Raw genomic sequence first — 24474 nt, 5'->3', positions numbered from 1 at the left:
ATAATTTACAAACAAAATCTAAAAAAGAGCCCATGGACTAGGCTGTTACAGTGGCTTGCAAATGCCTACATAGGTGTTTGCAAACATCTGAAGAAGCCTGTTTTTTATTTATTAATTATTAATTTTACTTATGTGACTTTAGGTTGCCTTTATCTTATTTACTTACCAGTGTATTCATGATCGCCTGTGTGCTAATGTATTTAGAAGAAGCTGGGTTTGTAAATTCATCGACAAATTTCAGATTAGTCAAAGTGAAGTTCACTGTAACAGAGGAGTCAGCCGCTGGGTATACTGTTGATGGTGAGTGCTTTTACATTATTCATACATAAACACACTATTGTAACTTACCTAAATCCCACAACTTTACATCTACTATACATTTCCTTAAGGCTTGTTTTATTCATTAGTGAGTCCAACTAAAAAACAAGAAAACACAAAACTATTGCAAACATTGCTAATTGTTTGTATATAAATTTTACTTTAGGTCTCTAAAATCTTGAAAAAATAAACAAATAAATAATATAATCATTTGATTTTGTAAAGGATTGTATATTTTTTAAAGTAAACCTTCTTGTAGCTTGATAGCTAAAGTAAAGTTGTGTTCACTTTTAATATCCAGTTATGGCAACAAGAATTTCACAGAATCTAGCAGAAGAGGTAACTGAATTAACCTGATCTAACTGTGTACAAAAGTTACAAAATAAAGTGTTTTGTAACAAAAAAAAAAATATTTTTTTATTCATATACATAAAGCTTACATTTTTCAAAAAGCACTTACTACATATTTCCTATTATCATTAAATATTATTGATATTTAAATATTAACATAAAAGATCAGAGAAAATGGCAACCTTGCAAATGGTGCTTTAAAGATTTTCAGATAAGCTTTGAATTAGTAAACCATACTCACCAAATTATTCATTATAAGTTGAGTGCTGTTGAATATAGAGGTGTTGGGTTTCCCCATTTCAGAGGTGTATGGGAGATTCGTTATAGTAATATTTACAGTAAAACTGCTAATTGCTACCAATGGTGTGGTTGGGATTGTAGCTGAAAGTATAAATAAATCAACATCAACAACTAGTAGAATTTAAGTTCTATTTAGATAAATAAAAAACACACATAATAGGAAAGCCTAAAGGTAAATAGCTATAGAATATTTACAATTCATGTTAACTTAATGCATTCTTTACTAGTAATTATAAAAAAGTTGACAGTGCTATTGTTTTATTTGTAATTCCTGGCTTTTGCTATGCTTATTTTTTCTTGTTCAACTCTTTAGATGTACTAGACGTCTAGCTTAGCCTTTTAAGGGGTTTCATTTATGTATGGTCAGCAAAGCTGTAGAGGCTGTTTCTCTTTTTTGGGGGTCATTGGCACTGATTTACTAAAGCTCTCCAAGGCGGGAGAGGATACACTTTTATCAGTGAAGCTAAGTGATCCAGCAAACCTTAAATGAATCTGGACCAGGATAAAAAAAAGATTTGCTAACATACAGCAAATTAGTTTTAAGTAATCTGTTCAAGTTTTGCTGCATCACCCAGCTTTACTGATGACAGTGAACCTTCTCCAGACTTGGAGTCCTTTAACAAGTGAGGCAATTGTCTCAAACAAACAGTGGCAACAGTATGGCTGTATGCTTGGTTGTTTTTATGAGTTGCATTGAAATGCAATTCAGTAGGACTGTGCATAGCACTTCACAAAACACATCATGATATAATGACTCAGAAAGAATATTAATTATTTATATTACTCTGATTGTCAGGAGAAAGAAGATCTTAGCAGAATGAACTTGAGTTTAAACATTTTTACTTTTTGCTTTTTAAATGTCTTACTTGGAATTGGAGACATTGACTCCTGCTCATTATAACCTAAACAAAAAAGGGACAAAATGTAATGTTAGCCTTAAGGATAACACAAGCAAAATGAATGAGTAATTTATTTCTATGTCGAATGTGTTTTTTTTAAAGTATAACTAGGTCCTCTTTTTTCAAAAGGCAAGCAAAACAATGTTACTCTTACTGTTAGTTGCCTAAAAAACAATTTCATAAACAACATTTTTTGTTTAAATCATATCTATACATAAGAAGGAAAAAACTCCAGTTAGGTTTTACTGCTGGGATTTCATTACAGAGATTTCCTCCCACTTCCTGTTTTTATGACAACCTGGTACCACAAAGGACGTGAGAAAAAATCTGAACAGAAAAATACACAACATTAAAAAGTTCATAGGGACTTTAGTATTCCCCTACTGAAAAAAACCAAAACATTTTTACTGTCCAAACATTGCTTTACTTCTAATCTTGTTGAGACAACGTTTTTACCAGAAAAATGGCTTTCTCCAACAGAACTTCCGAATGCAGTAATACCTGACAGAAGTACTAATCCTTCCTTACCCTATCCAAAAATGCTTTGACTATACACTTTAGGACAGAATTATCTAGTGTATGTGACAGTGGATAAAAAAATAATAATAATTAACAAAGGAATACTTACCATTGACGTAAAGGCTGTTAGGATTCAGAGTGTAGATTGCCAACTTTGTAATGTTCAAAGTCTGATTTTTTAGTTCCTTGTAAAAATCAACTGTATTAAATGGAGAGGTTTCTAGCGTGCTGTTGTACTTGCAGACGGCATTGACTTTGGTGTCACCATCGCTGTTTTCCAAACTGTATATGAACAACATTACATTGAAAAGGTGACAGTTACTTACATTCACATAAAGTAAACATGTAACCTAATAAGTTTTGCAACTGAAATACATATTAACTATACAGTTGCTTTTGGAAATTGTGTTCTTACCCTATTAGTTGGCAGGCAGAAAAACTCTTTTTTAAACTGGTTTTCTTCAATAAATCATCCAGCTAAAATACAAATTGAAAAATTTTTGAAACTTCATTTAATTCATTTGAAGAATAAAAAAAGGTGTTAAATTTTTTTTCTTGCTATCTTTGGGTCTGCTGGAGAGATTTCGCCTCCCTTTCTAATCTGACCGAGGGTTACAGGAACAGAAAAGAAGGAAATATCTCTACAATAGGGGCTACTTTCATTGGTATGAGGAGGATTCCTTTTCTGATGACCCATATTCCTCTTCTGCTGGTGTCACAGGGATAAAAAGGTGAACAATCTCACCCTTAGGCTTGGTTAATTGTGTTAGTTTTTAAAAGCACTTTTCAGTTGTATTACCATTCAAAACTACTTTCAAAAATGGTTATCATTGTACCAAATGGGCCAAAAGACAAGTCTTAGGAAGCTGGTGGGTTTAGGGAGAGGTGGTTTGGACACTACATGCAGCTTCTAGGAGCGGTTTGCTGCCCCTGCTGCCATATACTGGTGCCACTTTGCAAATGCTTAAAAATGCCTTGTACAAGTTTTGTTTAGTGTTTGCTAGTGGGTATTACTAGAGGTTATATTTTAAACACAAAATCCCAAAAAGGAGCCACTACGCTAGGCTATTGCAGTGGCTTACTACTCCTATTTAAAATGTCTTCCTTTGTAGCCAGTGTAGCCACCCTTTTGTGTTATAGAGAGCTGAGACTACAAGCATAAATGTCTGCAGTCATAATACACTGTGCAAGGAAACATGGAACATGTAGTTTTCTAATAAACAATCTGCTGACATTACAGCCACTCCAATGTTCTTTAGTGTTCAGACAAATAGTGAAAACCATTAGCATCCACTACACAGATTAACAGAATAAACAAAAACTTTTCATTTGTATTTAAAAAAAATATATTGCTGGTATACGGCTGTGTGCTTATTGTTTTTTAATAATTCTTAAAGTGAGTTCTGTGACTTTAGGTCGCCTTTAACTTATTTACTTACCAGTGTATTCATGATCGCCTGTGTGCTAATGTATTTAGAAGAAGCTGGGTTTGTAAATTCATAGACAAATTTCAGATTAGTCAAAGTGAAGTTCACTGTAACAGAGGAGTCGGCTGCTGGGTATACTGTTGATGGCGAGTGAGTTGTTGGCAAAATAGCTACAATGTACCAAGAAGAAAACAGATAAGCAACAAGTTTATTTGTAGCACTGTTAATGTTTGTGTATACATCTCATTTCTGCATAATATGTCCACTTACTTGTTGACAATGTGTATTCATTATAACCTAAAAGAAAGAATAGGGTTTTTAATGTTTAACAAAGATTTAAAGACTTTTTCACTATATTTTACTGGTACAAACTTACATTCCATACATAGTTAAAATGTATGTTTTATATTACCATTGATATATAGACTGGAATTGTTTAAGGTGTATTTGTTCAGGTTTTTTACCTCAATTGTGATGTAGATATTTTTATATATTGATTGCTTGGTAAAGTTCTGATCCACTGTGTTGTTTATGTATGAGCACACACTACTTTAATATTCAATTTTATTTTTCTTTATATTTTTGTGAATAGAAGTGGGTAAAGCTCCTTGAAATAGAAGTGATGTCTGAAATACCTCTCTACAGCAATGAGTTGAAGCTAAACTCCTACAATATAAATGTACATTGGCTACTAGAGCTGATTTAAGCAGCTTTTGTACAGCTGATAGTTGATATTATGCAAAGGTATAAGTTTAGATATGTGTCCTAAATTAGTGCATAAAATACTTTACTACATTTTACAAGTCATTCACTTTTTGTAGGTTATCTGTGTGGTCCAAGGGTAATAAGTGATGCTGAGGATTGTGTCTGTTCGGTATGTGTGAATGAGAGCAATGCCTTGTTTTTTTATAGTAATGGTAAATGGTCTTTGATCTTGATTATTTTAATGCTCTATTATCCTATTACAAAAAAATATTATTATTATTATTATTATTATTAATAATATTGTTATTATTATTAATAATATTCATAATAATATTAATAAACACATTTACACATTGTAAAAGTAAAAAAGCCATATTTTAACATTACCATTGACATAAACACTGTTTGGATCCAAGGTATAGACGCTAAGTTTGCTAAAGTTGGATGTCAAATTTTTCAGCTCTTTATACAAAGCCACAGTGTCAAATGGTGTCTGATTGGTGCTTGTACATATGGCATCAACTTTAGTGTCTTGTGAATTTCCTAACCTATAAAAAAAAACAAAAACAAAAAAAAATGCAGACTTTACATTTAGTGCCACAAATACATTATAAACACTTTAGCAAATAAAGAGCGAGAAGCTAGTCTTCATTTATAAAAATCTATATAGGTTTAGTCAGGATGAATGAAAACAATGTCTACATATTTTATCACATTGCACCTTTTATAATATTATAAAATGTTGTATGTAAGCCTACCACTGTATTGTACACTGATTAAAGTGGAAAAACATTGTGACCTGTGTGCTAGAGAGGGTATTCTTTTACATTATTCATACATAAACACACTATTGTAACTTACCTAAATCTCACAACTTTACATCTACTATACATTTCCTTAAGGCTTGTTTTATTCATTAGTGAGTCCAACTAAAAAAGAAGAAAAAACAAAACTATTGCAAACATTGCTAATTGTTTGTATATAAATATTACTTTAGGTCTCTAAAATCTTTAAAAACCAAAACACAAATATTACAAAATGAACAAATAAATAATATAATCCTTTGATTTTGTTAAGGATTGTATATTTATTAAAGTAAACGTTCTTGATGACTAAAGTTGTGTTCACTTTAAATATTTAATCATGTCAACAAGAATTTCACAGGATTTAGCAGAACAAGTAAGTGAATTAACCTGATCTAACTGTGTACAAAAGTCACAAAATAAAGTGTTTTGTAACCAAAAAAAAAATTTTTTTTATTCATATACATAGAGCTTACATTTTTCAAAAAGCACTTACTACATATTTCTTATTATCTTTAAATAATATTGATATTTAATTAATAACTTTAAAGATCTGAGCAAATGGCAACCATGCAAATGGTGCTTTGAAGATTTTCAGATAAGCTTTGAATTAGTAAACCATACTCACCAAAATATTCATTATAAGTTGAGTGCTGTTGAATATAGAGGTGTTGGGTTTCCCCATATCAGAGGTGTATGGGAGATTAGTTATAGTAACATTTACAGTAAAACTGCTAATTGCTACCAATGGTGTGGTTGGGATTGTAGCTGAAAGAATAAATAAATCAACATCATAAACAAGTAGAATATAACTCATATTTAGATAATTAAAACACAAATAAAAAAGAAACCCTAATTTTAAATAGCTATAGAATATTTACAATACATGTTAAGTTAATGCATTCTTTACTAGTGATTTTATATGGTTAGGAGTACTATTGTTTCATTTGTAATCCCTGTCTTTTGCAATATTTATTTGTCTTGCTCAACTCTAGAACTACTAGAAGTCTAGCTTAGCCTTTTAAGGGCTTCACTTATGTATGCTCATCAAAGCTGTAGAGGCGGTTTCTTTATTTTTGCGTCATTGAGCCTGATTTATTAAAGCTCTCCAAGGCTGGAGAGAATACACTTTCATCAGTGATGCTGGGTGATCAAGCAAACCTGGAATAGATCTGGTCCAGGATTAAAAACATTTGCTAACACATAGCAAATTACTTTTAGGTGATACATTCCAGTTTTTCTGGATCACCCAGATTCACTGATGGAAATGCATGCTCTCCAGCCTTGGAGAGCTTTAATAAATCAAGTCCATTGTCTCAAACAAACAGTAGCAGCAGTGTGGCTGTATGCTTAGTTGTTTTTCTATTTAGAAGAATGAACTTCAGTTTAAACATTTTTACTTTTAGCATTTTAAATATCTTACTTGGAATTGGGGACATTGATTCCTGCTCATTATAACCTAGACAAAAAAAGGGACAAAATGAAATGTTAGCCTTGGAGACAACACCAGCAAAATTCATGAGCAATTTATTTTTATGGATAATTTATTTTTTTTGAAGTGTAACTATTTCCTCTTTTTTCAACAGGCAAGCAAAACAAATGTTACTTTTACTACTGGTTGCTTAAAAACAAATTTGTAAACAACATTTGTTGTTTAAATTATATCTATACATAAGAATTATAAAAGGAAATAACTCCAGTTAAGTTTTACTGCTGGGATTTCATTATTCATTATTCCTGTTTATATGACATCCTTGTACCAAAAAGGACGTAGGGGAAAATCTGCAACAGGATAATATACAACACTAAAACGTTATGTCTTTGTTGCTTTTCTTCCATTCTCGGTGAGACAACGTTTTTACCAGAAAGAAAGAAAAATGGGTTTCTCCAACAGAGCTTATGAATGCAGTAAAACCTGACAGAAGTACTAATCCTTCCTAACTCTATCCAAAAATGCTTTGACCATACACTTTAGGACAGAATTATCCAGTGTATGTGACAGTGGATAATAAATAATAATAATTAGCAAAGGAAAACTTACCATTGACGTAAAGGCTGTTAGGATTCAGAGTGTAGATTGACAACTTTGTAATGTTCAAAGTCTGATTTTTTAGTTCCTTGTAAAAATCAACTGTATTAAATGGAGAGGTTTCCAGCGTGCTGTTGTACTTGCAGACGGCATTGACTTTGGTGTCACCATCACTGTTTTCCAAACTGTATATCAATGGCATAACATTGAAAATTTGACAATTAGTTACATTCACATATAGTAAACATGCAACCTAATTACGTTCTGTAACTAAAATACATATTAACTATACAGTTGCCTTTTGGAAATTGTTTTCTTACCTTATTAGTTGGCAGGCAGACAAACTCATCTTTAAACTGGTTTTCTTCATTAAATCATCCAGCTAAAATACAAATTTGAAACATTTTTGCCACTTTAGTTAAACATCCTATCTTTGTTTTTTTTTTTTGTTTGTTTTTTCATTTAAAGAAAATAAAAAGCTGGTAAAAATTAGTTTTTCCTGCTATATTTGGGTCTGCTAGAGAGTTCACCTCCCTTTCTATTCTGATAGGGGGTCAGAGGAACAGAAAATAAGGAAATATCCAATCATGTCAAGAAGACTTTCACAAGAAAAAAAACAGGAGACTATGGTTATTTTAGATGTCTGGAAAGTACACAGCTTCAATTATTTCACTATCACATTCTCTAAACATTGTAACACATTCCCTGAGGTAGTGGTGTCCTTGGGCTTACGCTGTTAGCAGAACAGGTAAGTGAATTAACCCGATCTAACTGTGTACACAAGTTACAAAATAAAGTGTTTTATAACAAAAAATGTGTTTTTTTATTCATATACATAGAGCTTACATTTTTCAAAAAGCACTTACTACATATTTCTAATTATCATTAAATAATATTGATATTTAATTATTAAAACCATTTAAGATCTGAGCAAATGACAACCTTGCAAATTGTGCTTTGAGGACTTTTAGATAAGCTTTGAATTAGTAAACCATACTCACCAAATTATTCATTATAAGTTGAGTGCTGTTGAATATAGAGGTGTTGGGTTTCCCCATATCAGAGGTGTATGGGAGATTTGTTATAGTAAGATTTACAGTAAAACTGCTAATTGCTACCAATGGTGTGGTTGGGATTGTAGCTGAAAGTATAAATAAATCAACATCATAAACAAATACAATATAAGTTGTATTTAGATGAATAAAAAAACACACATAATATGAAAGCCTAAAGTTAAATAGCTATAGAATATTTACAATACATGTTAACTTAATGCATTCTTTACTAGTGATTATAAATAGTTGGCATTACATTTGCTATATTTAATTGTTTTGTTCAACTCTTTAGATGTACTAGAAGCCTAGTTTAGCCTTTTAGGGGCTTCACTTATGTATGCTCAGCAAAGCTGTAGAGGCCGTTTTCTCTATTTTTGCGGTCAGTGGGCCTGATTTATTTAAGCTCTCCAAGGCTGGAGAGAATACATTTTCATCAGTAAAGTTGGGTGATCAAGCAAACTTGGAGTAGATCTGGATAAAAACAACAAATGGCAAATGACTTTTAAGTAATCCATTCCAGGTTTGCTGAATCACCCAGCTTCACTGATCATAGTGTACCTTATCTTAGCAATGGAGAGCTTTAATAAGTGAGGCCCATTGTCTCAAACAGTAGCAGTGTGGCTGTATGCTTGGTTGTTTTTAGGAGTTGCATTAAAATGCATTTCCATTGGACTGTACATAGCACTTCACAAAACACATCATGATATAAGGACTCAGAAAGCATAATGATTTAATATATTACTCTGATTGTCATTTTGATTGGGGGGGGGGGGGACCAGGAAAAAGAAGATATTAGCAGAACTTCAGTTTAAACATTTTTACTTTTTGCTTTTAAAATATCTTACTTGAAATTGGAGACATTGACTCCTGCTCATTATAACCTAGACAAAAAAAGGACAAAATGTAATGTTAGCCTTGAAGATAACACCAGCAAAATTAATAAGCAAATTATTTCTAAGTAGAATGTTTTTTTATTGAAGTGTAGCTAAATCCTCTTTATTCAACAGGCAAGCAAAACAAATGTTATCCTTACTGATGGTTGCAAACATAAGAATTATAAAAAGAAAGTACTCCAGTTAGGTTTTACTGCTGAGATTTACTCTCCCTTCCTGTTTTTATGACAACCTTGTACCAAAAGGAAGTAGGGAAAAATCTTAAACAGAGAATTGTACAGTTGCTAGGGACTTTAGCATTTACCTACTGAAAAAAACAAAACATTTTTACTTTTGTCTGTGTTGCTTTACTTCCAGCCTTGGTGAGACAATGTTTTTACAAGAAAAAAACATTTTCCAACAGAGCTTCTTAATGCAGTAAAACCTGACAGAAGTACTAATCCTTCCTTACCCTATGCAAAAATGCTTTGACTATACATTTGTGTATGTGACAGTGGATCATAAAAAATAATAATAACAAAAGAATATTTACCATTGACGTAAAGGCTGTTAGGATTCAGAGTGTAGATTGACAACTTTGTAATGTTCAAAGTCTGATTTTTTAGTTCCTTGTAAAAAGCAACTGTATTAAATGGAGAGGTTTCTAGCGTGCTGTTGTACTTGCAGACGGCATTGACTTTGGTGTCACCATCACTGTTTTCCAAACTGTATATGAACAACATTACATTGAAAATGTGACAATTACTTACATTCACATAAAGTAAACATGCAACCTAATAAGTTATGCAACTAAAATACATAATAACTATACAGTTGCCTTTAGAAATTATTTTCTTACCTTATTAGTTGGCAGGCAGATAAACTCATTTTTAAACTGGTTTTCTTCATTAAATCATCCAGCTAAAATACAAATTTGAAACATTTTTAAATTTTCATTTAAACATCCTATCTTTGTTTTATCATTTTAAAAATACAAAAAATTGGTAAAAATTAGTTTTTCTTGCTATCTTGGGTCTGCTGGAGAGTTCACCTCCCTTTCTATTCTAACAGGGGGTCAAAGGAACAGAAAAGAAGGAAATATCTCTACAATTGGGGCTACTTTCATTGGTATGAGGGGTATTCCTGTTCTGATGAACCATATTCCTCTCAACTCTTCCCCTGGTGTCACAGGGATAAAAAAAAGTACAATCTCACCCTTGGGCTTCGTTCATTGTGTTAGTTTTTTAAAAGCAGTTTTTACTCAAAACTACTTTCAAAAATGGTTATCATTGTAACAAATGGGCCCAGAGACAAGTGGTATGAAGCTGGTGGGTTTAGGGACAGGGTGTTTGGACACTACATGCAGCTTCTAGGGTCAGTTTGCTGCCCCTGCTGCCTTTGTAGACTTGAAATGGTGCCACTTGCAAATGATTAAAAATCCCTTCTACAAGTTTTTTTTAGTGTTTGCTAGCGGTTATTACTAGAGGTTATATTTTACACACAAAATTTAAAAAAGGAGCCCATGTGCTGGTACAGCAGCTTGCAAATGCCTACACAGGCGTTGACATACATCTGAAAGTCTATCAATGACAGCATGTTACTACTCCTACTCAAAATGTCTTCCTTTGTAGCCAGTGTAGCCATTCTTTTGTGTTATAGAGAGCTGAGACTACAAGCATATAAGGCCACAGTCATGATAGACTGTGCAAGGAAACATGGAACATGTAGTTTTCTTATAATCAATAAGCTGACACTCTAATGCCCTTTAGTGTTCACACACAAAAAGTGAAACCCATTAGCATCCACTGCACAGATTGACAGCATAAACAAACACTTTTCATTAGCATTTAAAAAAAAATATTGCTGATAAACAGCTGTGTGTCTATAAGTATTTATTTCATTCCTAATGTGAGTTCTGTGACTTTAGGTCGCCTTTAACTTATTTACTTACCAGTGTATTCATAATCGCCTGTGTGCTAATGTATTTAGAAGATGCTGGGTTTGTAAATTCATAGACAAATTTCAGATTAGTCAAAGTGAAGTTCACTGTAACAGAGGAGTCCGCTGCTGGGTATACTGTTGATGGTGAGTGAGTTGTTGGCAAAATAGCTACAATGTACCAAGAAGAAAACAGATAAGCAACAAGTTTATTTGTAGCACTGTTAATGTTTCTGTATACAACTAATTTCTGTATAATATGTCCACTTACTTGTTGACAATGTGTATTCATTATAACCTAAAAGAAACAAAAGGGTTTTTTAATGTTTAACAAAGATCTTTTTCACTAAATTTTTACTGGTACAAAATGATATTCAGTACATAGTTAAAATGCATGTTTTATAATACCATCAATATAAAGACTGGAACTGTCCAAGGGGTATTTGTCTAGGTTTTTTACTCCATTTGTGATGTTGTAGATCTCTTTATATATTGATTGCTTGGTAAAGTTCTGCCCCACTGTGTTGTTAATGTATGAGCACACACAGTCAATGCTGAACGATTCAGGTATTTTTCCAGGCCTGTAAACACAGTACAGAAAAATAAATAGGCAATCATACTATAGAAATACATAGACAAAAACTAAAGGTCAGAATGTGTTAAATTTGTATGTGAAGTAATGGAGATTTTACTTTTACTGTGAATACTTGTATACACAAGCAGTATGGTATAAACTGTTGAAAGGGAAAATTATGCTACACTAGTTTTGGTAGTGGTAGTTGGATAATTCCAGTCAGAGTTGATTTCAACTCATATTTAAGGTACTTTGAGCAATCCGATTTCCGATCCAACATGTATATCCAACATGTATTGACAGGTATACGGTAGTACACTACAATGGCAGTTGTTATTATCTGGCAAACAGATTGGCTGAACCATACTTAATCTGTCAAAATTGGATAGAATGGGTTTATTCAATATTCTTTATTTGACAGGCGGTAGGAAGTGGCAGGATGCCTTGCGTTTGTTTGGACACCACATACATTGTGGAAATAGTTTTAAGCTTTTGCAAGCAGATTTTGCAGGTAGCTAGATATGTGCAGACACATGTTAGTATTGTAATGATCTAAAGGTTTCAGGGTTAGGTAAAGTAAAAGCTGGAAAGTTAAGTGTTTCATGTTAATTCGCATCCACCCCCAACCATCCAAATTTTTATGGGACAGTGCCAGTGCTCCTTAGACTTCACTAAGTGCTGGATTGCTAATATTTAATATACTTACTAATATAAATATTATCTAATATACTCTATATAAAAGTCTAAAGTAGAAAGGTATATATTTATTTGAGACCAAGCAAACTTTCAGGGCTTGTGCAGGCATTATTTAGTGTTAGGAATGGCTTATAAAGTTCAAATTAAGTTTAGTCCCCACAAAGTTGTTTAAAAGCAAAGTATTTCAATGTTTGACATTTATTGGCCAGTAACTGAAAAAAAAAACTCAAGAAGCAATCTATGAATCTAAGTATAAAGGCTGTACCTGAACAATAAATCTCTGCATCCAGAATATGCAGCTCCAATGCTTGACTTTTGAAATACCTGGTTAATCTACAGAAAAAAAAAAGCAAAATAGGGGACTGAATTAAATTTAGCATTAAAAAGCACAAAAAAGCACAAACTGTATTGTACTGTAGGTAACTGTTGAAAGGCATCTTTAAAAGTCCAAAACACAATCCAAAATTTAGCTTACTGCACTGGTAAGTATCAAAACCTATATTCTAAATATTTGAGCCATGTATGACTCTATCCACCCCCCACACACACAAAAGTTTTGTAAATTTTTACATACTATATTTTTCCAGATTTTAGGTCTATGGCTACTGGACCCCTGAGCATATCAGGCTGTCAGCACCAAAGCTCTACTGAAGTAAAGCACTGTTCTTTCTGTTAAACTTGGCCCTTTCCCTGCTGTGGTATAACTGGTGTAATTGCTGAATTACCACTTCCTGTCACTGTTAAATATATACATGTTTTTATTCCCACAAGGGAATAAACAATACTGATACAATTATGAACGTTTTAGACAGGGTTCCAGTTCCAGTTCTCTAATACCATGTGTTGAAGGCAAATCCTACAGGTCCAATATTTGTATATTTTTATTTCATTTTGTGGTTGATTAGAAAAAATATTGAAGTTTAGAAAAGGCCTTTATTTCCAGGGTGGTATTTTAAAGCTTTCATTAAAGGAGACAAGGGGTTTAATGGAAAAAAAAAACACTCTTTAGACTACAGACTGAAAATGCATGGCAGTGACAGCCTTTTACTGCTCCTAGACACCTAGAGTTTGACAGAAGGCGTCTGGCCATGGAAAATGCCAAGGTAAAATGGCACTATGATTTTGTTGCTCATTATGACAATTTATATGCAAAATGGCACTAGTTATAACTCCTCCTGTTCTTGGGTTGTGTTACACATCTGAATCATCTGGCCAATTCTACTTCATAAATTATAAATTGAATTATACTGTTCTGTACACCACATACAGTGTTTAGGTAATTCCAAAACGAATTACTTAAAGATTTTTTATGAATTTTGAATTTGAATTAGGAAATTTTATTAAACAAAGCTCTGCATGTTGTATAGTATTGTTTTTCATTGGCTGTTAGCTCTAAAAAATACCAGAATTTACAAACAAGATTCCCACAGAGTTCAATAGTATATTCTGAATTAAAGCTAGAACAAGATTTGCAGATCACGCAGTATTTCTAGACTCTAACAGAATCGTTATTTAAGATATTTTTTCTGCCAAGCATCCCTTACCTGCAAAAGCAAAATAGCAGACATGGCACGGTAGGTTTCAGAGGACTGATCCTGAAACTGGGAACTGTAAGTCACATTCACTAAAGTCAAGTTGAATGTAAAATCCACAACTGATGGAGAACCTGTTAATATTTCTGCCAAAGGAACATGCAAATATTTTATTAGTTGTTCATTATGTAAAACAAATGTTTAAAAAATCTGCAGTCTCTTGCTATATTTAAATATATGCCTTTAAATGAGTAGTAATTGTTTAACAGATTGTTTACTTCACAACTTTTTTAATATTAGTGGATTAAAAAAAATATTTAGGTTAATTGTATTTTCATAGTTTAAGTGGTTTGTAATATTTATTGTTTAAACAAACATGTGAACTTATTTATATTGATTTGAAATCCTCAACCACACAAAATGAGAAAGTCAATCATGCTGCCTATTTTTCATAGAGTAGTGTAGAGTGAGGCTCGAACTTCTATAGGGCTTTTACAGTTATGTTTCCCTTTAAACTGTTTTTCTTGGTAAGCATTATGACTGTGACTAAATTAAAAAAAAACAACAAAACCTTTAAGCTGCGATCAGAAAAAGATGGAGGGAAAATCTAATTGGGCTCACATACAGTGACAGCTATTGAGAGCATTTCTTTCATTTAGAAGAAATTTAATCTCATTTCATTTTGTGTTTACAGGACAGGAAGTAAAGTGATATCTCCCCAATGGTAGTAAAATGACAGTTTTAACCATCTCCTATGTTGCCTATGTTGACCAAAATGAATAAAAACAATTTGGGGATTTATATATTAGGTGTACTACAGCAACCAATTAAAGAGAATCTGGTACTTTTCTTATACCATCAGGCTTAATTATTTTACTTTACTATGGGTAAATGCTTTAAAACAAGTACTCTAAATATTATAGGGCAAAAAGTGCTATTGAAGACAGTAGTGTGCTGCCTGCACTAAACTTGCAATGCTTATTGTTAAACTTTTAATTGCGAATATGACAAAAAGATGTGGATTATTGTGATTCATAAACAAAGATATGTTTAACATGATCAAGTTACCAGATGAAGTACTAGATGCTTGAATTATGGTAATCGGTTCTGTGGTTGTGTTTTCTCCATTAGGCTGCTGTACCGGCACTTGGGTGACTGGAATTATGACCTCTTGAGCTGTAGATCAAAAAGAGATTGGACATGACAAAGTAAAATATCTCTTTTTGGATAATTTACATTTAAGTTATTTTGTGGCCATAAGTTTGATTTTAAATTGATTTTAAAATAAACTAAAAGTGACCTTCGTAGCTTTAAAGCTATTCAATCATTATTACAAACTGGCAAACTGGTCTTCCTTAGGAGTAACTGTCATCTGTACTATTAATATTTTGTATTCCCCCTGTGAAAGTAATACTATTAGGACAAAAAAAAGTGACAAAGACTTCTTATACATGCATATATTCACACACCTGCAGCTAGGATACACATATGCTTATAAATGCCTATATGATTACATATATATATTTGTTAGGTAGAAAAATAATTTTAGAGATAAAACCAAAGGTTCAATTTCTAAGCCATTTAGTTTTAATGAGCCATAAAGATTTCAATACTAATAGTAAAGGATGGTAAAATTTTGCAAGCACCTTACTGTATCAAAGTTGAAATAAAGTAAATTAAAGTTATTTTTTTACATAAGTATATAGTAAAAGATAAGTATTCCCATCCAAATTTCTACACGTGGTACTGATAACAACTGTCTTAGAGGGCATTTCCCTCACTTAGGAGAGATTTATGTTCTTACTTCCTGTTGTGTCTACAGGACAAATATAATTATATATTAGCAATTGAACTCAGATGTTGAGAAAAAAACCTGATAGGTTTAACTCAAATTTTGTTCAAAATGGTTAAAAATAATGTTTGGCTTTTGATTTACTTAGAGCACATACCATCATGACTGGTTCTTTTAGGGTGCTATGGGTAAATAGCCATTAAAAAATAGCACTTAAAATCAATTAATCTAAATATTATAGAAGTATATAAAGTTATGACAAAAAGATGTTGATCATAGCTCTGTCTTTATTGTTAGCAACTAATGATCAAATATATGTTTGATAAAAAGGAGTTACCAGATGAGGTACTAGATGTTTGACTTATTCTAGTCTGTTCTGTGGTTGTGTTAACTCCATTAGGCTGCTGTACCGGCACTTTGGTGACTGGAACTATCACCTCTTCAACTGTAGATAAAAAAATTGACATTGCATTAAAGTAAAATATATGTTTTGTATTCCTGCTCAATTTATTTTAAAATAGGTAAGAGAACAAGCACATGGCACTGGCTGGTTAATAAGCATATACGAAGCTCTGTGTTACCAATGTTCATGAGCTGGGAGCATAGAAATGATCTAACTCACAAATGGTGTCTACTTTAAAAGTAAGTCTCTTTTGCACTGTTCTATCACATAAGATTGACTTGTTATCCCCCTTGTGAGAGGAACATCCAGGCCTGTTATATATATATATATATATATATATATATATATATATATATATATATATATATCTTCTAGTGTAATATTTGCATTTTTATTCTTATTATATAATAAGAATGAATATTTTACAATAATGTGTTTAGTTCTGAAGAAACACAGCTGCACAGCTGAAGAGGATTTTAAAGGCTGATCAGTTCCTTACTCTATCCTGCACTGCCATTGGCTGCTGGGACATTATAGCCTCTTTGTGCCCAGTCACCAAGGCCTGTTGTAGTGTTTAGCTGGGCTAATCTGTGCTGGAGTGTGTTTTCCTCTCATTTACTGTTGCTGACTTTGCAAGTTTATGTTGCCTGGACCGACCTTTTCCCTGTGATCTCAACCCTGCTTGTTTTTGCCCCTGTGTACTTTGGTGGATAGATTATCTGTTATGACCTCTGGCTCTGTATTCTAGGCGTGTCTGTTGAAATCTTGGTACTGCATTATCTGTGGGCTCCTGGTTCTCTGCCAACCCTTCCCCAGGCACCATCCCTTGCGCATTAAGTCCTGTGGGCAAATGTGTGCTGGGAAACACAACCAGTCCCCCGAGGCTGAGCGGGGGCTTACTAAAGGTGAAGACTGCAGTGTTAGATTCGAGGACCTTACACAATGATTATTTTGCTATAACTAGCTAGATACACTGAACTTTTGGTTGAACTACGGAACATATTTTTTGTCATTGTTTTGTAATTAAATCAATCTTACAAATAGTAACAACTGTACTATGCATGCTGCAAGATCCCAACATCAGAGGAAACAGCTACAATAATACTGCTTTTGCAACAAAGCAAAAGGTATTTATGTTGTTCTTGCCTTTTGAAGTGGATTATAGCTTTGAGGCTGCTAAATAGCTAAAAAAGGAATTCATGTACTTTACAGACAAACATAGCTTAAAGGTAGGTTCACATAAAATAAACATTTGCATTGTAATGTTTCACTTGATTAGTAAAAGATCAGATATTTGGCAGTTCTCCAAACTTGTAAATGCCTGACTGCGTGAGAAAATCATTTGAGCAGCTTGGACTGCTACCATATACATGACCAGTAGAAAAAACTCTCTATGACTGCATTAGAATTACCCAGAAGGACTACAAGAATAACAATGAAAATACACAAAACTGCATCTAAAATTAACCTGTTTCTACATAGTGTAAAAAAAAGTAATTACATATTCTAAAAAAACAGTTAAAAACACATAACATTATTTTTTTAAAGAAGGAAAAAGCCCAGCACAAAATACAAAGTACATGAATAGGGAGAGACAAAAATACAAGAAGCTAGGCCAAATATGAAAGCCTTAAAAGTGACAGAAATTTGTTAGAACTACACTGCCTGAAAAAAGTTCCCAAGCCTGTGAGGGGTGAGGTAACCCCAGAGTTATGATCTGGGGTTACTTTAGTTGGTCAGGTCTGGGTTCAGCAATTTTATGTGCTCAAACAAAAGGTGAGCTGACCTAATTTACTAAATTTTCAGATGGCTATGGCATATTCCAAAACAAAAAAGCCACTATTCATCTCACACAAATTGTGAAAGAGTGGTTAAGGGAGCATAAGACATAATTTTCACACATAGATTGACTCAGGTCACAGGTAGACTTCTCAGCAGTAATCAAGAGAAATGGGAGAGCTGAGCTCAACTGAGCTAAATTTCAAGTGTTGCAAAAGGTCTGCATACTTATGTAAATGTGGTATACACAGACTGTTTCTGCAGCATTTAGGCTGGGTCTACATGGTCGCTTTTAAAAATGAATGTACACATTCCTACCGCATTTATATGCATTTTTATGCACTTTCACAAGCCTTTTAACATCCCCAGCAGTAAGCCTGAGTGTGACTCGAGGTAAAAAAAAACCTGCTGCAAGTGGTAACCCTGAGTAACATTTGGGGTAGTTAAAGAAGTAAAAAACAAACACTTACCTGGTCCTATTGGTGTCCTCCCACATCCTGCCATCCTCTGGCCAAATCTCCGATCTGTCCCCTGGCAAGTGCACTGACGTTCCCCGGGAGATCCCAGTAACATTGGTGCGTACAGCTGCCGCTAGGGGCATAGTAGGAGTTTCAAATTATTTTGTATTGCATTCAATACAAAATAACTGTTGAATGCAATACACTGGATATATATGTTTAAAAGCAGTACATTGTTATTCATGAAAATTTAATTTACAGTATAATATATTAGTATAAGTATAAGTATAATACAGTTTGAAACACAAAATCATGTCAAAGTTTATTTTTAATTTTTTTATCAATTTTTTTTATTTAATTAATTATTTTGACATGATTTTGTGTATATAAAATAATAAATTAAATAAATTTAAAAAAAATACCTTTTATATTAAATTTAATAATAAACTTTGACATGATTTTGTGTTTCAAACTTTATTATACTCATACAGATATATTATACTGTAAAATAAATTTTCATGAAAAAACAATGTACTGGTTTTAGACATATAAATCTGGACATAAATGAACTGCCCAGGATGTTAAAGCTTGCCTTGCTTGAAAATTTCTTTACCGCGTTTACCACATTTTACTGCGTTTACGTTATACACGTGGGAAAACGCCCCCATTAAAATCAATAGATGCATTTACCCGCGTTTACCCACGTTTATCTATAACGCTCAAAAACATGCCTCAAGGAAATGCCCTGGTGTAGATTAGCCCATTGGAATGGGCTTTTAAAGCCTCGGGTTAAATGCTGGGGAAACCAGCCGTGTAGTCTGTGTAGACCCAGCAATAACCTAATCATTTAAATGCCCATGTTTGAAATTAACATTAATTCCAATAGGCCAGTCCACACCAGAGCGTTTTCTTGTTGGGCTGTAAAAAAACATATTCTGCAACATTTGAAAAGACCTAAAACACCCATAAACACACAAAACATTCAAAAATCCCTAAAAACAACCCATTGTTTTTTCACCTATTTCACTTTTGCACCTAATGCAGAACTAAGTGTAGATTATTGACATTTTTAACAAATTAGCATCAGGCTGCAACATACCAAAAATGAAAAAAAATGAAGAGGGTCTAAATACATTCAAAAGGAGGAAAACTGTGACTATGATGGTTATTGGCAGTGAACACAGTAAGCACAGAAACCAAGTGAGCAGCAATGATGTTGGTGGAGAAAAGGAATTTGGAAACAGAAGATGGCAGGTAAGTCAGTTTTTTGAAAAACTAAGCTTTACCATAATTATAAAATTTTAAATTAAACTTATAAACTTATAACTGTATGTTTATTCATCTACTGTGAATAAAAGCATACCATTGAAAACATGATTTAATTTATTTATTCAACCAATAAAGCATTAGCCTACCTGTTTGTGGTGAAGTTGAGGTTGCCAGAAATGTCGCTGTTGCTTGAAAAGATGTATCGGTTGGTGGTAAATTAATTGTGGTGGTTGCCCCTGCTGAAGTTTGTGATTCCTTCAATGTGGATTCTGTCTTCTCCTCTATGGTAGTTAAAGGTTTAGTTGATGGTAAAGCTCCCGTCACTGTTGCTGTAAGATTAACTGCTGTTGATTCTGTTGAAGATAAAATTGATGTTGTAAGACTATTCGCTTCTGTGGTCACAGGTTCTGTTGAGACGGTGAATGTTGAAAGAGGGTATATTCCTGTTGTTGTCTCAAGGGATTTTGTCATTGGAGACAGTAATTTTGTTGTTGGAGATAGGTACGTTGACGCTGTAGTTGTGTGAGCTTTAGTCAGTGTTTTGGTTGATTCCAGTGGTGTTGTGAAAGGTGTTGATGTTGTTATAATGTGTAAGATTTCTGACACCTTTGATATTGAGGTTGTACCTGTGTTTTTTACAGTGTTATCTGTTGATGTTGAAGCTGTTGTCAGTGAGGTTACCGCTGTTGTGGCAAAAGACTCTGCAGTCGATGGAGCCAATGTGGTTGACACCATTTCTGTTGAAAGTAAAGCTGTTGTCAGAGATTTTCCATTAGATGTTGTAGTCTCCATATTTGTTGTAGTTGAAGGAATTGATCTCATTGTTCTTAACAGTGCTGTAGTTGGTGATTCTTTTGATATGGGGACAGTTGTTATTGAAGTTTTCTTTTTTGTCATTTCATTCACTTCTGTTGTTATTGGCACTTCTGTAGAAAATGTTTCCTTCATGGTAGTCAAAGTTTGAGATGACGCCGAGGCTGTTATCGCTTCTATAGTAGGTTCAAGTGATTTAGTGGCTGCTTCTGTAGTAGTTATCCTAAATGTTGTTGGTTCCGTTAAAGAGAAAGTTGTAAAAGATTGCAAATCTATCATCTTACTAGAAGCTGTTGCTGTCTGTAGACTTGATACAATGTTCGCTTCTGTGGTCACTGGTTCTTTTGAGGATGTGGATGATGTAAGAGGATTTATCTCTGTTGTTGTCTCAATGAATTTTGTTGTTGGTAATATGGATGTTGATGCTGTGGTTGTCTGAATTGTAGTAAGTGTTTTTGTTGTTTCCAGTGGTGTCTTTGTTGAAGTCTCCAAGGCTTTTGATGTTGGTGATGTTGAGATTGTGCTTGTCTCCTCTGCAGTGGTTTCTGCTAATGTTAAAGCTGTTGTCAGGGATTTTACTGCTGTTGTGGCAATGGAATTTGCAGATCCTGGAACCAATGTGGTTGACATCATGTCTTTTGAAATTGTAGCTGTTGCCAGAGGTTTTGTTTTGATTGTTGTAGTCTTCTGTTCTTTTGTTGTTGTTGGCACCAATGTCATTGTTGTTGGTGACTCTATCAATGCAGAGCTTGTCATAAAAGACTTTTTTTCTGTTGTTGTTTTAGTCAATTCTGTTGTTGATGGCTTTACAGTAGAGACTGCTGTTTCCTTTATGGTAATTGAAGGTTCTGATGATGTAGACTTTGTTGTAACTACTATGGTAGGTTCAAGAGGTGTTGATGTCAGTGGAACTGATATTTCTCTAGTAGTTGTCTTCGAAGTTGCTCCACTTTGTAGACTTGATGCAAATATGTTCTCTGCTGTAGTCACTGGTTTCAGGAAAGCTGTGGTAAGAGGGGTAAGAGGGTTTATTTTTGTTGTTGTCCGAATGGATTCTGTTGTTGGAAACAGAGATGTGAATGCTGTAGTTGTCTGTTCTGTAGTCAATGGTTTGGTCGATTCTAGTGGTGTTGTGAAAGGTGATGTCTTTGCTATAGTTTTCAAGGAATCTGACCTTGCTGATATTGAGGTTGAGCTTGTCACCTTTTCAGTGGTTTCTACTGATAGTAAAGCTGGGGTCACTGATGTTTCAATGGATCCTTTCAATGTGGAGGCTGGTGTAAAAGAAGATTTTTCTGTTGCTGTTTCCGTCAATTCTGTTCTTGATAGTACTGCAGTAGAAGCTGTTGTTTCCTTCATGGTAGGCAAAGGTTCAGGTGATGCTACGGCTGCTGTCACAGCTATGGTAGGCTGAATAGATGTTGTTGTTAATGAACGTGATCCTGTTTCTGTAGTAGTTGTCCTCAGTGTTGTAGGCGGTTCTGTTGATGACAAACTTGTAAAATAACTAATATCTGTACGAGGTTTGGTGCTACTTGTTGTAGTCGCCCCCCCTTTTTTTGTTGTTGAAAATGATGTCATTGTTGTTGTTAAATCTGTTATAGTTGGTGACTCTTTAGATGAGGAGGCTGTCATAAAATAAGTCTTATCTGTTTTTATTTTAGTAAATCCTGCTGTTGTTGGTACTGCTGTAGAAACTGTTTTCTCCTTCAAAGTAGTCAAAGGTTCAGATGATGCTGAGGATGTTGTCACTGCTATGGTGGGCTCAAGACGTGTTGTCAGGCGAAGTGATGTTGGTTTCGTAGTAGTTGTCTTCTGTGTTGTATCTGGTTCTGTTGATGAGTTAGTTGTAAAAGATAGTATGTCTATTGTCTTACTAGAAGTTGTTGCTGTTTGTGGACCTGATATAGTCATGTTCTTAGGATGTGTTCTGAATTCCAGTGTGGTTGTGAAAGGTGTTGACATTGTCATTTCCAAGGTTTCTGACACTGGTGATGTTGGGGTTGTGCTTGTCTCTCTCGCAATTGCATCTGTCAAAGCTTCTGTCAGGGATGTTACTGCTGTTGTGCCAAGGGACTCTGCAGTTGTTGGAACAAACGTAGTTGACGCTAGTTTGGCTGAAATTGATTCTGTTGTCAGAGGCGTCATATTACTTGTAGTCTCCAGTTTTTTTGTTAGAACTGATGTCGTTTTTGCTAACTGTGCTGAGGTTAGTGAATCTTTCAATGTGGAGGCTGTTGTAAAGGAAGATTCCTGGGTTGTTGTTTCAGTCAATTCTGTTGTTGATGGTGCTATAGTAAAAGCTGTTATTTCTTTCCTAGTAGTCAAAGGTTCAGATGATGCTGAGGCTGTTTTAACTAACATAGTAGAATCAAAAGGTTTTGTTGTCAATAGAAGTGATGTAGTTTCTGTAGTAACTGACCTCAGTGTTGTATCTGGTTCTGTTGATGAGAAAATTGTGAAAGATCTTACACCTGTTGTCATACTAGAAGTTGCTGCTGTTTGTAAAGTTGATGAAATTACATTTTCTTCTGTGGTCATTGGTTCCCCTATGGTTTTAGTTGTTCTAAGAGGGTTTCTCTCCGTTGTTGCTTCAATAGAATTTGTCATTGGTGACAGAACTATTGATGCTATAGTTGCCTGTACTGTAGCCGGTGTTTTGATTGAGTCCAGAGATGTTGTAAAAGGTGTTGCACTTGTTGAAGTTTCCAATGTTTTTGATGTTGGTGAAGTTGGAGTTGTGATTGTCTCTGTAATAGCAGTAGACTCTGCAGTTGTTGGAAGAAATGTACTGGTTATCATTTCTGTTGAAATAGATGCTGTTGTCAGTAGTTCTGTATAACGTGTAGTCTCCAGGTCTTGTGTTGTTGTTGGACGTGATTTTGTTGTTATTCTTAACCCTGTTGTAGCTGGAAATTCACTTGATTTGGTATCGATTGTTGTATAAGATGTTTTCTCTGCTGTTGTTTCAGTCAGTTCAGTTGTTAATGGTGCTTCTGTAGAATACGTTGTTTCAGTAATGTTAGTCAAAGATTCAGATAATGTGGAGACCATTGTCTCTGATATGGTAGGCTCAAAAGGTGTTGTTGTCAATGGAAGTGATGTTTCTGCAGTAGTTGTACTCAGTGTATTAGATGATTCTGGTGATGAGAAAGTTGTAAAAGAACTTAAATCTGTTGATGCAATTATGTTCTCTTTTGTGGTTTTTGGTTCTGTGGAGGATATGGTTGTTGAAAAAGGATTTACTTCTTCTGTTGTCTCAGTAGATTCTGTTGTTGTAAACAGAGAGGTCAAAATTGTAGTTGTCTGTTCCGTAGTCACTGTATTAGTTTGATCTGGTGGTAGTGTGAATGGTGTTGATGTTGCTGTTGTTTCCAAGGTTTCTGACACTGATGATGTGGAGGACGTGCTTGTTTCTTCTGCATTAGTTTCTGGTAAAGCGGTTGTCAGGGATATTACTGCTAGTGTGGCAATAGACTCTGCAGTTGTTGGAACAAATGTGCTAGTTATCATTTCTGTTGAAATTGCTGCTGTTGTCAGAAGTTCTGTATAACTTCTTGTAGTCTCCAGGTTTTGTGTTGTTGTTGGAACTGATTTCGTTGTTGTTCCTAACTCTGTTGTAGCTGTCAATTCACTTGATGTGGTGTCAATTGTTGTATAAGATGTTTTCACTGCTGTTGTTTCAGTCAATGCAGTTGTTATTGGTGCTTCTGTAGAATACGTTGTTTCAGTAATGTTAGTCAAAGATTCAGATAATGTGGAGACCATTGTCTCTGATATGGTAGACTCAAAAGGTGTTGTTGTCAATGGAAGTGATGTTTCTGCAGGAGTTGTACTCAGAGTATTAGATGGTTCTGGTGATGAGAAAGTTGTAAAAGAGCCTAAATCTGTTGTCTCTGGTTCTGTTGAGGCAATGGTTGTTGTAAAAGGATTTACTTCTGT

General features: G+C 34.1%; 1 protein-coding gene across 1 annotated transcript in view; it reads right to left on the bottom strand.

Moving 5' to 3' along the window:
* The window catches only part of LOC140327414 (uncharacterized), a 37355-nt gene that overhangs the window by 8961 nt on the left and 3920 nt on the right, over window positions 1–24474 (bottom strand). Inside the window, exons 3-27 of the mRNA XM_072406798.1 lie at window positions 19866–24470; window positions 16148–16255; window positions 15087–15194; window positions 14031–14164; window positions 12752–12819; window positions 11625–11797; window positions 11488–11514; window positions 11230–11387; window positions 10138–10199; window positions 9832–10004; window positions 9252–9287; window positions 8353–8492; window positions 7672–7733; window positions 7364–7536; window positions 6746–6781; window positions 5951–6090; window positions 5381–5448; window positions 4907–5067; window positions 4085–4111; window positions 3827–3984; window positions 2803–2864; window positions 2497–2669; window positions 1836–1871; window positions 911–1050; window positions 349–416 (exon numbers count right to left, since the gene is read on the bottom strand). Coding sequence (XP_072262899.1) covers window positions 349–416; window positions 911–1050; window positions 1836–1871; window positions 2497–2669; window positions 2803–2864; window positions 3827–3984; window positions 4085–4111; window positions 4907–5067; window positions 5381–5448; window positions 5951–6090; window positions 6746–6781; window positions 7364–7536; window positions 7672–7733; window positions 8353–8492; window positions 9252–9287; window positions 9832–10004; window positions 10138–10199; window positions 11230–11387; window positions 11488–11514; window positions 11625–11797; window positions 12752–12819; window positions 14031–14164; window positions 15087–15194; window positions 16148–16255; window positions 19866–24470 — 7096 coding nt within the window. The remainder of the gene's footprint in view (window positions 1–348; window positions 417–910; window positions 1051–1835; window positions 1872–2496; window positions 2670–2802; window positions 2865–3826; window positions 3985–4084; window positions 4112–4906; window positions 5068–5380; window positions 5449–5950; window positions 6091–6745; window positions 6782–7363; window positions 7537–7671; window positions 7734–8352; window positions 8493–9251; window positions 9288–9831; window positions 10005–10137; window positions 10200–11229; window positions 11388–11487; window positions 11515–11624; window positions 11798–12751; window positions 12820–14030; window positions 14165–15086; window positions 15195–16147; window positions 16256–19865; window positions 24471–24474) is intronic.

Source organism: Pyxicephalus adspersus, chromosome 3, assembly GCF_032062135.1.
Source record: "Pyxicephalus adspersus chromosome 3, UCB_Pads_2.0, whole genome shotgun sequence".
NCBI classification, from domain to species: domain Eukaryota; kingdom Metazoa; phylum Chordata; class Amphibia; order Anura; family Pyxicephalidae; genus Pyxicephalus; species Pyxicephalus adspersus.
This window is presented reverse-complemented; position numbering and strand designations above follow the sequence as displayed.